The sequence below is a fragment of the Peromyscus maniculatus genome, chromosome 4 (genome assembly GCF_049852395.1).
Source record: "Peromyscus maniculatus bairdii isolate BWxNUB_F1_BW_parent chromosome 4, HU_Pman_BW_mat_3.1, whole genome shotgun sequence".
Taxonomy (NCBI): domain Eukaryota; kingdom Metazoa; phylum Chordata; class Mammalia; order Rodentia; family Cricetidae; genus Peromyscus; species Peromyscus maniculatus.
The window spans coordinates 11,771,600-11,785,242 of NC_134855.1; the positions used below are offsets into that span (position 1 = coordinate 11,771,600).

A 13,643-nucleotide genomic window follows, 5' to 3' on the forward strand; every position below is an offset into this window, starting at 1 on the left:
GGATATCCGGAAGGACCCGGCCGGGTCCGGGCTTCGTCTGGTTGGGCTAGCTGGTGGGATACGCCCTCGTCTCGCCACTCTGTCCACCCCTCTTCATTTTTAACAAACAAACAAAAACCCTCCGGACCTCTGTGGTGTGGCAAAATAAACAGACGCCGTGGCGCGCTGGTTCCCGAAGGCCTTCGCGTTTCGGTGATTTAGGGAGAGGTGAACAGTAAGGAAGACCGGAACCATTTCTTAGCGGAACCATTGAGGTGAGGCCTCGGGGAGCCATTTGAGGTACGGGCCACGGGGCGCCGGGCCCGGACTGGTAGGCATGGCGGCGGTGGAGCCGGACGCGGAGCCAAAGACCGCCATCCCTGTGGACCTACGGCGGGAACGGCGACTGGTGTGCGTGGAGTACCCGGGCGTGGTGCGTAATGAGGTCAAGATGCTACAGACTCTGGGCGGCGAGGAAGGCGTCTCTCGAGTAAGGAGCTGGGAAACGCCGGGACCGCGGGAAAAGAACCACGTCTACCGAATGGGCGGGACTACCGGGAGGGAGAGCGGTTTCCTTGGCAACGGAGAGTTTAGGCAGGCTCTAGGGCCTTCTTTGAGTTAGGCTTTGTTGTCTTTCTGTCCCCAAATATGAGTAGCATGCTTAACATCTGTCCCAGGAACACAGTTCGTCTGCGGCCACGCTGAGTGTAGTAAGCTTCTCTGACCTTATTTCTCTCGGTAGAAAACCGAGGTACTGGAGGAAAGGGATTAAGGACTTTTGCCCAGGTGGTGGCTCACGCCTTTAATCCCAGCACTCGGGAGGTAGAGGCAGGCGGATCTCTGTGAGTTCGAGGCCAGCCTGGGCTACAGAGTGAGTTCCAGGACAAGAACTTTTGCCCCACCTGTAGTTAAAAGTGGTGCAATTCGCTGACCTTGTATTCTGTATTAGGCAAGTGCCAAGTGCTTTATTTACATGCCACAGTCCTTGGAATCCCTAGAGTAGGAACTACAAGGCCTGTATTTTACAAGTGAACAGTTTAAGGCCACACAGCAAGTTGAGGCGGCGGGGTGGGGGTAGGGTTAAGAGTGATGCTCTGTGTGCTAGATCTTGGGATATTTCTTTAGAAATGTTTTCCCTGAACACCTTAGACTCATTTAATATCTGGCTCCTTCCATTGTTAATTTCAATCTGAGATTTCATTTTGATGTATTTATTACTAGTTTATTTATTACTGGGCATTGAGGCTCTAAACTCAGAGCAGGGACCTCTCTTGTTCACTTCTACACTAATATCTGTACAAGTCCCCCATTTTATAAAAATTTATCAAGTATGTCATGACTATTTATCAAGTATGAGTCCTGACGACAGCCTAATGAACTAGATACTGTTTTTATATTTTTTATTTTTTCAGAGCTGAGGACCGAACCCAGGGCCCTGCACTTGCTAGGCAAGTGCTCTACCACTGAGCTAAATCCCCAACCCTAGATACTATTTTTATTTCCATTTTCCAGATAAGGGGCCAGGAGAAGGTTAGGCCAGCCAGTCGCTACAGGTCCAACAGGGACTTGAATTCCTGCCTGACTAGCGTTTGAGCTGCTGCTCCATTTTTCACGAGTGGAAAAGAGCTGATTGTGCCACTAGAGTTTCCATTATTCACATTATGACCTTGACAGAATCCTTATTCTCCCTTACCACAGGGGTGCCTGATAGGGATGATCTGCCATCATTCATACATTCTGCTTGGGTTTCTGGAGTACTGATGTGCTAGGCCTTGTCTAGGCTCATCCCTACTCCATTAAGTCAGTGCGTATACTTTGTGAGAAGGGGGTGCCTAGGAAATGAGGCTGGTTTTTGTTTGTTTGTTTTTTAAGAGTTAAACCTAACTTTTAGTTGTGTATACAGGTGACTTTTTTTAAAAAAAACAAAACCAAAACTTTATGTGCATTACAGACAGTTGTGAGCTGCCATGTGGGTGCTGGGAATTGAACCCAGGTCCTCTGGAAGAGCAGGCGGTGCTCTTAACCACTGAGCCATCTCTCCAGCCCCACAGGTGACTCTTAAAGCCAGAAGAGGGTGCTGGATCCCTTAGAGCTTTGATTACAGGTGGTTGTGCACTACCCAGTGTTTGGGTATTGGGAACAGTTCTCTGTAACAGAAAAAAGTGCTCTTACCCTCTAAGTCATCTTCCTAGCCCCCAGGCTTTTAACTTTCATCTTTTACCTAGGCTGCTCCTGAGCACTTCCTGAAGGCCCCCTGTCCTGAGTATTGGGAGTTAGGAGTTGAACTTGTGGGTGACCTCAAGCCAGTGTACATTGTTGGTTCAAACAGGCACAGCTGACACTTTGCATTCCTCTTACCAGATGTGGGGCAAGCATTTGTTCACGTGGAGGCAGCGAGTGCTGAGTGCTTACCATGAGTTAGGCACTGCTATTTTAATTTAATCCTTGCAATGGTATCATGAGGTGGACACTCTTCTTGGAGGGGTGGGGGAGGGTTGGTTTTTCGAGACAGGGTTTCTATGTGTAGCTTTGGTGCCTGTCCTGGATCTCTCTCTGTAGACCAGGCTGGCCTTGAACTCACAGAGATCCACCTGGCTCTGCCTCCCGAGTGCTGGGATTAAAGGCGTGGGCCACCGCTGTTTGTTTTCTTTTTATAAGAAGAAAAACTGGGGCCTTGAAAGCTGTAAGTAATAAGCGATGACTCTCAGAATGGTCATTACTGCTGATGTAGTCTCTCATGGATCTAGAAACACTTGCTTGTGAGACTGACTACTGATTGAACCCTGCAGCAGGCCAGTAGTTTTGGCATAGGTAACTCTAGCCTATCAGTTCTGAAAGTTTACTTCTGTCAACTCAGAGGTAAACAGGATGGATGGTAAGCCTGCCTGTGATGTGGTGCTAGGAGAGTCCTTTTTGTGCCTGGCACTTGAGAAATGATAGCTTTCACTTAATTAGCAGTTATCTCTCACTTTACGACCTATTAGAAGGAGGCTCTTTGACTTCCTTTTCTCTACTGTCTACACACTGAGAAACTGGGCTTTGGAAATGAGTTGTATGGGAACCAAGAGGTAGAAGTAGAACATGAGCCTCCTGGCCCTTCCTGGGTCACCATCAGCTCGACTCCATGGGAAGAGGAGCAGTGCTCTGCTGAGTGCCTCGCTGCTCACCGCTCCCCCGTCTCCCTTGGCCTTGCTGCAGATCTATACTGACCCTACCAAGAGGCTTGAGCTCTACTTCCGGCCCAAGGACCCATACTGCCACCCTGTGTGCGCTAACCGCTTCAGTACCAGCAGCATGCTGCTCCGGATCAAGAAAAGAACAAGACGGCGGAGAGGTGCCCTAGGGGCTGAGACCGACCCCCTGGTCACGTATGACTTGGAAATCCTTGGCATCATCTCCACAATTTACAAATTCCAGGGTAACTGTGACATCTGCCGTGGTATCGGGTGGTTTCGGGGCCTGATGTGGAGCCACATGAAAAGTGGGGTAGGGTATACCCATGCCTGAGGCAGAGCCATTACCCATTGTGGATGCAGCCTCTCCCCTCTCCGGTAACAGTCCCTTACAGAGTGTGGGTACACTGCCTTCTGACCTTTCATTCTCTCTCTCTCTCTCTCTCTCTCTCTCTCTCTCTCTCTCTCTCTCTCTCTCTCTCTCTCTCAGACAGTGTCTTAGTTAGGGTTTCTGTTGCTATGATGAAGCTCCATGACCAAAAGCAACTTGAGGAGGAAAGGGTTTATTTCACTCACAGTTCCTTATAACAGTTCATCATCAGAAGCAGTGAGTCAGGAACCTGGAGGCAGGTGCTGATGCAGAGGTCATGGAGGAGTGCTGCTTACTTACTCCTCATCTCTTGCTCGACCTGCTTTCTTATAGAACCCAGGACCACCAGCCCATCATGGACTGGGCCCTCCTGTACTAATCACTAACTGAGAAAATGCTTTATAGGTTTATCTGCTTACAGACTGGTCTTATGGAGGCATTTTCTCAATTGAGGCTCCTTCCTCTCAGATGATGCTAGCTTATGCCATGTTGACATAAAAGTAGCCAGCCCACAGGGTCTTTCTGCATAGACCTAGCTGTCCTGGAACTAACTCTGTAGACCAGGCTGGCCTGGAACTCACAGAGATCCACCTGCCTCTGCCTCCCAAGTGCTGGATTAAAGGCGTGTGTCACCACACCTGGCTTTCTCTCCCTCTTTAAGAGTTTTTGGTTTTTTTTTTTCTATTTTATGTGTATACATGCCACATGTATATAAGTGCCTATAGATTTCTAAAGACAGTGTCTAATCCCCTGGAGCTGGAATACAGAAAACTGTGAGTCATCTGATGTGGGAATGGAACTTGGGTCCTTGGAAAATCAGGAAGTGTTCTTAACCACTGAACCATCTCTTCAACCTTTTAGACCCTTAAGAGAAGCTGGGAATCTAGAGTTCTATGAAAACACAATTTAAGATAAACCATTGTGTAGGGCCAGATCAGACTGGTGATCAGAGCTCCAGTCTGACACCCCGTGTTTTGGAACCTTCTCTCAAGCTGGCCTTAAACTCTAAGCTCACCAAACCTCTGTGCCAGCCCCCTAAACTGTTGAGATTATAGGACTGTGATACTGCCTGGTTCCCCTGTCAAGTCTTGTTTGCTGCTGGGTTCATCCTCTGAAGCTTCCCTAGCTGACTTGGGTCCCATGGCACTTCATGCTTCCTTGAACTGGATGCCTAGTGTAGGATCCTCATTCAGAATTGCTTCTTGCAGGGAACTCCAGGGAGGAAGCAGGAAGGCAGGAACTGGAAATGCAGAGCCAAAGAGCATTCACTTTGGAATTATACCTGATGAGCCCTAACAGTTTGTCTGTCTGTCATCAAATATTTAAGTTAGCATATAAAGTAGTGAGTTTCACTGTAACATTTTCCTACATCTCATCATTATATTTGTTCTTATTCATCTCCCGCTTTCCACTGTCTGCCACTCACCAGGTGCCTTAGCTTCCCTTTGCCTCTGTCTCCTTGTCTGTGCACCGGGGCTACAGAGCCAGGAGTTCATTAGGCCCCGGACAAGATTCACAGAGACGGTGTCTGTTAAAGAGCCACGTGGCAGGTGCTTGGCAAATGATCAGCATGCCTTAGACACAGCTGGTTACAGCTGCTGCCCCAAGAAAGAATCTAAAGAGACTAAAAGGTTGAGAAGAAAAAAGGGAAATCCAAGAGAAAAAAGGAGAGGGAGAGAGTTTGAGGCCAGCCTGGGTTACAGTAAGGTCATGTTTCCAACATAAAACAAAAAGGAAAACAGAGTAGGACCTAGACCTAGGGTCCCTTGGGCTGGGCATTGATGAAGGTCATCCTGGTAGATGCTTGTCCACCATGAGGATTGTCCTTCCAGGGGGAAGTGGCTCCTAATGTATCACAGATGTATTTTTTTCCGAATTGAGCCAGCACACTGTTGCTCAGTGTGACCCTGGACCAGCAGCCCTGGAACTTGGTGGAAATACTGAATTGTAAGCAGGGGCACACCGCGTTCTGTGGATTAGCTCCCTGGACTTGACCGCCGTTCCGTGGCTCTTCTGGCTCCCCCAAGCCATTCTCCCTGCACTACTTTGCACACCAATCAGAAGGGCACTGCACAGCTCGTTCAGCCCTTCCTGAGATGACGTGAGTGTCAGCACAGCAGTGCCAGAGCCCGAGTGAGGGCCTGCCATCTGTTCTCTTGTCTTTCCAGGAATGTCTGACTTCCAGTACTTGGCAGTGCACACGGAAGCGGGGGGCGAGCACGTGTCCATGTATGACAGAGTGCTCATGCGCAAGCCTGAGAAGGAGGAGTTCTTCCACCAGGAGCTGCCACTCTACATTCCCCCACCCATCTTCTCCCGGCTGGACACACCCGTGGACTATTTCTATCGCCCCGAGACACAGCACCGGTAGGCAGCCCCCCACCCCTCACCCCTGTCCCAGTGCAGTTGAGGGCCTGGGGCTGAGGCATCAGGACTGAATTCAGAAGGCAGGTGTCCTAGGCAGTGGCCTGGTGGTCACAGACTGGCATCATTCTCAGTAGGCAGTGAACTATAGGACTTGAGGGCTCCTGATAGGAAATGGTCACTTTGGACCTTGCAGTCGTCAATATTGGCATTACCTGTGAAATGCCATGTGTAAACATCCCACTCTGACGCAGCCCTTTTCTGTCTCCTCTGTCCACCTCATGGCCTCCTGGTTCCTGTCTCAGCAGAGTTCATAGCTAGCTCTGTAGCCCAGCCTTCTAGAAGCCATCTCCCTGAAGAACCTCAGCCCGTTTGACCCACTTGCCACCTCCCTTTCTGCCTACGTGGCTGGAGTTGCTGCCAAGGCCATTCAGCCTGTCCCTGCTTGCTGCTGCCTCCCTTCAGGCTGACTGTGACCCTCCCTCCCTGAGTCTTGCTCACTGAGTATGAGGCTGGGCTCCATGTTCTATCTGAGAATGGGTGCTGAGCGTCTCTAAATCAGTGGTGAGCATCTCCTGCACTGACGGTTGTAAAAGTCCCAAATAAGACCACATGCACTGGTGAGATGAGTACTTTAATTCCCACAATCTGGACGGAGTGGGGACCCTGTGGCGTTGTCAAATGTGGGTGTTCTCTGGAGGCAGCTGCACATTGTCACAAAGAAGAAGAATCCTTTTGTATGAGAGCCAAGACTGACTAATGTGGAAGAAATTAATTGGAGCATTCCCAATATGAGATTAATAACAGTCACCAGCTGTGGGGAAATGCTGAGGCTGCATTTGATGTCAGCCTCTCGGTAATTTGCCAGTTCCCCGTCATCCCGATTTTACAAAGGAGGTAGATGAGACTTGGGGTCTCCAGGCCACATGGGAAGCTCTGAGCCTGGCCTTTCCCAATCCCTGGGCCTTGCTTGGTCCTTAATCTCACACTGTTCTTACTTGTATGCTTGTGATGTTTAGAGAAAAGGTCTGTCTCTGTAGTCCAGGCTGACCCAGAGCTTATTGCATCATCCAGGCTGGCTTCAGACCTGCACCGTCTCTGGCCTGAGCCTCCCAAGTGCTGGGATCATAGGCTTGAGTCACCATGCCTAGTACCTTTTCAAAACTGTATACACAAAGACAGCATTTCTCATTTTGTTGTGTGCTTCCCAGAAGCAGTGGTTTGGCTGGCTTTGTTCTCTGCCTGAGCAGAGTGCTGCCGATAGCTGGGACTCAGTGAAAGAAGCCTTGGGAAGCAAGGTCAACATGTCAGATAAGCCAGAGGGTGGGCACAGCTTGAGAGCCGACCTGTGGTTGGTCTTTGGTGTTCTGAAAGAGATGCTACCTGGCTGTATGCAGCCTTCAGAAAATTGAGCTCTGAGTGCTGACGTGGCGCATGGTGGCTTCTGTGCCCTGTGAAAAGGGCAGGTGCCAGAACAGCTACTGTAGCAAAAAACCAAACGGTAGTGTAAGGGAGAGCAGAAGCCTGGGACATTCCAGAAGATGTGCCCAGGGTGGCCATTTTGGCAGGAGGTAGGGCAGAAACTCTTGTCAAGTCCTGATAGAATCCTCTGGTGGCCCAGGCTTGGAGCTCTGTGTCAGCAGACCACATGGCAGGGAGGCTCTGCTCTGGGCTGGAGCCTGTGAAGCGGGACAGAATGTGAGCAAATGGATGGGTGCATTGAAGACATTGTATGGGTAGGCTGAGGGACTCGAGACGCCATTGGGAGCTGGCCGTAAAAATGAGTGACAAGGAGCCGGGCGGTGGTGGCGCACGCCTTTAATCCCAGCACTCGGGAGGCAGAGCCAGGCGGATCGCTGTGAGTTCGAGGCCAGCCTGGGCTACCAAGTGAGCTCCAGGAAAGGCGCAAAGCTACACAGAGAAACCCTGTCTCGAAAAACCAAAAAAAAAAAAAAAAAATGAGTGACAAGAAAGGGTTCAGAGAAAGCATTCTAGAGCAAAGCTGAGGCCCGTGCAGAAGAAGCATGGGCAGCCCCCACCCCAGAGCCAGGGTTAGGGTTAAGATCTCAAGGCTGAGCCGGGTGGTGGTGGTGGTGGTGGTGGTGGTGGTGGTGGTGGTGGTGGTGGTGGTGGTGGTGGTGGTGGTGGTGGTGGTGGTGGTGGTGCAGCACACCTTTAATCCCAGCACTCTGGAGGCAGAGCCTGGTGGATCTCTATGAGTTTGAGGCCAGCCTGGTCTACAGAGTGAGTTCTAGGAAAGGCGCAAAGCTACACAGAGAAACACTGTCTTGGGAAAAAGAAAAAAAACCAAAACAAAACAAGATCTCTAGGCTATGCCAGCAGGCTTAGGTCCCATCACAAAAAGTGTATTATTCTCTACTTTAAAAACTACTGTAGGGCCGGGCAGTGGTGGTGCATGCCTTTAATCCCAGCACTCGGGAGGCAGAGCTAAGCGGATCTTGGTGAGTTCGAGGCCAGCCTCATTACCAAGTGAGTTCCAGGAAAGGCGCAAAGCTACACAGAGAAACCCTGTCTCGAAACCACCCCCCCCCCAAAAGAAAAAAAAAACTACTGTAGTTGGGCAGTGGTGACGCACATCTTTAATCCCAGCACTAGGAGGTAGAGGCAGGACAGCCAAGACTTACACAGAGAAGAAACCTTGTCTCAGATAACTCAAACAACTTCTGTGAATGAGAGGTGCAGTAGTGTATACCCATACTCCAATTACCCAGGAAGCTAAAGCAGAGGCCAGCCTGGACCAAAAAAAAAAAAAAAAAGAGTTTGTCTCAATTAAATAAACAAACAAATAAGAATAAATAAATAGATAAAGCTTCTGGGATTATAGTTTACATACTGATAATTCCAGCACTCACAAAGTTGAGGGTCACAAGTTTAAGGTCACCCTGAGCTGACATTAAAAAATCCAGGTGATGAGGCCAGCCTGATCTACAGAGTGATTTCCAGGACAGTCTGGGATACACAGAGAAACCCCGTCTTGAATAATGAATGAATGAATGAATGAATGAATGAACGAACGAATAAACAAATACAAATAAAATAAAAAAAAGAAAGAGGCTTAGGTGCTTCCAGAGCTGTTCATTCAGTCTGTCACTTTCCTGTCCCCTCTCCTACTGTTTTTCTGATTCCGAGAGTGAGTTGTGCTTGTTAAGAAAAAACAAGTGCCAGGTGTGTTGGCGCATGCCTTTACTCCCAGCACTCAGGAGGCAGAGGCAGACGGATCTCTGAGTTCAAGGCCAGCCTGGGCTACAGAGTGAGTTCCAGGACAGCCAGGGCTACACAGAGAAACCCTGTCTTGAAAAAGCAAAAAAAGAAAAAGGAAAAAATACTATGAAAAGATACAACCAAAAAGAACAAGTGCCATTGCCTCCCTGCCAAAGCCCCTTGCGAGTGTGCAGCGTGCCTGGCATGAGAGTGTAAACCAGTACTGAGTGGGCTTACTGTTTCCTTCTTTTTCTGTTACATTTATTTACCTATTTAATGAGTCCGGGGTATGTGTGTGTGTGTGCGTGCCTGTGCATGCTAGCATGTACTCAAGAGTGTGTTCACGTGCTTGTGGGCATGCCTGTGCCACAGTGCATGTTTGGAAGTCAGAGGACAGCTTGTAGGAGTCAGTTCTCTCCTTCCACTGTGTGTGTCCTGGGGTTTGAACTCGGGTCATCAGGCTTGACAGCTAACACCTTTATCCACTGAGCTACCTTTCTTCGCTTTTTCTTTTCTTTTCTTTTTTTTTTTTTTTTTTTTTTTTTTGGTGTGTGTGTGTGTTGGGGGGGTTGTTTGTTTTTTCGAGACAGGGTTTCTCTGTGTAACCTTGGCTGTCTTAGAATTTGCTCTGTAGACCAGGCTGGCCTCGAACTCAACACAGATCTGCCTGCCTCGGCCTCTCCAGCTCTGAGATTAAAGGTGCATGCCATTATGGGCAGCTGCTTCATTGCTTTTTCAAAGTTGCATATTTCTGATGTGTTTTCATCCCCTCACAAAGCAGTTTACACCTGGAGTAGGAAGAGCAGTACACAGAAGCAGGACACCTGTGCCACACTCGGCACACAGAGGCTGGTAGGCAGCTGGTCCAAGCCTCTGAAGTGGGTCGTGGGTCAGCCAGCTGACTTGGGGCCCTTGGGCATGACCCCTTTTCGTCCTCTTGTGATTGAGCAGGTTTCCGCACATGGAAAGAACCTGCCTTTCTTCCCAGGCACTGTTGATTTTTGTGCGTGGCTGACCTTCCTTGGGGAGGAGGGCCTGGCTGTCTACCTCCGGGGGTTGAGTGTCCTACAGCCTGGGTTTGCAGAGGGGAGGCAGGCAGGGTGTTGAGCCCCTTCTGCTCCTACCAGCAGTTCTGCACAGACTTAGAGTCGTTGTAGTCAATAGAGCTAGCCAGAGGCAGTGGATGGGCAGCAGAGGCAGCCACCCCCCCACCTCCCCATTATACTCCTCTCTGACGAAGGCCAGCCACTTACTTTCCTTCTTGAGGGTGTTGGGGGCTCAGGGAGAAGGACTTTAAAGCAGGATAGTGTTGTGCCTACCTGGGATGGTTCCTGACAGGCACGTTTGAAAAAAAGCACAGACTTGACCCCGCATTTCATATTTTGTTTGCAATGTGAAAACCACTTGTGTTTTTTTGTTTTTTTTTTAAGTTTGCAGATGGTATCTACTCATGTAGAAAAGTAGGATAAAGTGTAAACTGAGTGAGGTTGAGGAGGATTGCTTGAGCCTAGGAATTCTAGACCAGCCTGGGTTACATAGCTGGAGATTGTTTTTTAAAAGAAGGGGCTGGAGAGGTGGCTCAGTGGTTAGGAGCACTTGCTGCTCTCCCAGAGGACCAGAGTTTCGTTCCCAGCACCCACATTACGTGGCTCACAACTTCTGGCCTCCGCAAAACCCTCACCCATGTTGCATAAACATACAGACACATACACATAAATGAAAATAAATGTATTTTAAGGGTATGGGAACAAATGAAAAGGTGATGGCTGTGATGGGCTTGTGACATCCAGGACATAGAGTAAAATGCACTGTGAAGTGCTGTGGGGTGGGTGAGTGTGGAGGAAGCAGGGGCCCTTGTTTGGCAGTAATTGTTGAAGCTGAGGATGTACACATGGGTTCAGATACTAATGTCTCTGTGTCTGCTCCTTCTGGTGACTGCTGGCTTCAGGAACCACCCTCCTAGGCATGTTCTGTGCTGATACATGTGCAGAGTATGTGTGTACGTGTGTTTTAAAACTATTTTTTGCCGGGTCGTAATGGCACATGCCTTTAATCCCAGCACTCAGGAGGCAGAGCCAGGTGGATCTCAGTGAGTTCTAGGCCAGCCTGGTCTACAGAGCAAAATCCAGGACAGGCACCAAAACTACACAGAGAAACCCTGTCTCAAAAAACCAGAATAAACAAACAATTTTTTAAGGTTCATAACAAACTGAGGAAGGTATAGAGATTTATGTACCCCTGTGTATGAGAAACACATCTCACCCACTTCTCACCTCACAAAGTGGTCTGTTTGTTCCAGGACAGAGAGGTCAGGCCACATCACCCCACAGGGTACAGTTCACATGGGTCCCTCTTGCTCTTGGACACTATGGGTGTGGACAGGTAGACCCCTAGCTTAACCTCTGGGCTCTGGTAATACCACCTGGCTGCATCCTTTTCATTGACCCATGTTGTCCAGATGCTTCTGAGCCAAGTCACACTCTGCTAGGTGGAGGGACAGTCGGTTAAGGGATGACTGCAGCCAGGCCTCTTGGGGCTAAGGCCGAGCTCCTGTAGCAGAGGCTGTTTGGGCACATTTCCTAATCTAGGTGGCCTCAGTTACTTCCCTCAGAAACTCCTTCCTTGGAGGATCATTTTGAGTTGAGTGAGTCATGTAAGTAGGCAGAGTTCACGTCACTGTCCACATATGTGGCTGATGGGCATTTGGTTTGTACCCAGCTTTGCACTGGCTGGATTTTGCTGTGTGGGGATCGATACAGTTGCAGTTGGGAGGCCACCAGCCTTGCAATGGTGCCCTTTCCCATGCCCCGGTCTCTTCGGGGCCTTGTCTTCCTTCAAGGCCACTGGCCCCAGAGTTTCCTGCGCCCCTGCAGGCAGTTACAGCCCTTCTGTCCCTTGATGGCAGCCTCCCAGCACATGCTTCTCCAGCAGGCAGTGCTGGGGTCCTCCCTCCTGAATCCAGAGAAAATCACATGGGTATGGTCTACTGGTGAGCCATGCCTGCTGGAGTTCCTGCCTGCCTGGCCAGGCCTGTGCCTGGGATGGTAATCTAAGCTTCTCTCTCTCTCTGTCCACAGGGAAGGCTACCACAATCCCTCCATCTCAGGCGAGAACCTGATTGGATTGAGTAGAGCCCGGCGCCCCCATAATGCCATCTTTGTCAACTTTGAGGACCCTGAGGTACCTCTGCAGCCTTTGGAGGCTGCAGTACAGACATGGAAGAAGGCCTGCACCAACCCCATAGACCAGAAGGTGGAGGAAGAACTGAGGAAGGTGAGTCTCCTGCCTCACCCGGCCTGCTGGACCACTTGTACTGCACCGCCGTGGGTGGCTAGGCTTTTCTTGCACTGGCTGGTTAGCGGGGGTGGGGGGTGGGGGGTTATTTTTACCTCCGGCTGTTACATCTGAAAGCTGTTTCAGAAGCTGGGCTTGGTGGCACAGGCTATAACCCCAGGAGTAGGAGTAGTGCATCTAGTCAGCAGAGTGAGTTCAGGGCTAGCCTTGGCAACTAGACTGCTTCAGAAAGTAAAAAGAGGGCTGGGAGACACTGTGCTGGGTCTCTTTGGGGTGCCAGAGAACGGGTCATTGCTGGGCTGTGACTTGAATGTGAAGCTGGTGTCTAGCAACCTGTGCAGAGCTATTATTACTTGTAACAAACCCATGGAATGTGGCCATGTGCAGACTGTGGTGCCTTCCTCCTGGGGTGAACTGCAGACATGTCATAGGGCTCTGTAGTCTCTTCGGGGCTTCAGGTGCTGTGTGCAGGAGACTGAGTTTCTGCTGGGTCCCCAGGCCTAAACAGCAGGTTCCCAGGGAGGCTTTCCTTGTTGAAACTGAAGCTACACCCTGTTCAAGGACGGGGTCCCTCAGAAACCGCAGCTCTGACTGAATCTCAGTGGTCACCAAGGCTTTCTCTGTGGCTCATCTGCCCTGGCCTCCATTCTGGTCACAGTGGCCTTGTCCAGCCCTCCTCACGACCAGGCCCTCCCCTTGACCTTCTTGAAGCCCCATCTCCAGCCTTTGCTTCCAGGTTAGGAAGGTCAGGGTTGTAGCATGTGCTTGCTCAGCCACGTTGCTCCATTGCACTGTAAACTACGTAAGGACGGGGACCATTTGCTCACTTCAGGACCCCACTTTCACGTATCATCCGTGTATCATCCGTGCCTTGAAGGGATTAGGAGTAGGGAGGAAGGGGTTTAGGAGGGGCTGGTAAGTGGTGGGTTCTGGAGGCTTGTTGAGTCCCTGCCCTCCCCACTGGGGCCCAGACACACAGGGTGGCTGATGTGAGAAGGCCAGTAACTGTTGGTGTTCCTCTCAGACTGTGCTTGTGACTTTCCCTAGCTCTTTGACATTCGTCCCATCTGGTCACGGAATGCTGTCAAGTCTAATGTCAGTGTCCACCCTGACAAGCTCAAGATCTTACTTCCCTACATGGCTTATTACATGGTAAGTGGCAGCTAGTCTACACACCCCTCGATTCCCACCAGTGTGGTCCTTGATCCCTGATGTGACATATTAGAGCCATGGCAACAGAA

The 13,643-nt window shown here is 50.1% G+C and overlaps 1 protein-coding gene across 3 annotated transcripts in view; it reads left to right on the forward strand.

Annotated features, from left to right (window-relative positions):
• Gtf3c5 (general transcription factor IIIC subunit 5) overlaps window positions 1-13,643 on the forward strand; it is a 21,181-nt gene continuing 7,538 nt past the window's right edge. The window contains exons 1-5 of one of the 3 annotated variants that reach the window (XM_006983358.4): window positions 1-469; window positions 3,178-3,397; window positions 5,691-5,889; window positions 12,186-12,381; window positions 13,450-13,554. In XM_006983358.4, coding sequence (XP_006983420.1) covers window positions 317-469; window positions 3,178-3,397; window positions 5,691-5,889; window positions 12,186-12,381; window positions 13,450-13,554 — 873 coding nt within the window. In that variant the 5' untranslated portion in view covers window positions 1-316. Of the gene's footprint in view, window positions 470-537; window positions 690-3,177; window positions 3,398-5,690; window positions 5,890-12,185; window positions 12,382-13,449; window positions 13,555-13,643 lie in introns of those variants that run through there. The other 2 variants (XM_006983359.4, XM_042275037.2) reach the window with 2 other exon arrangements.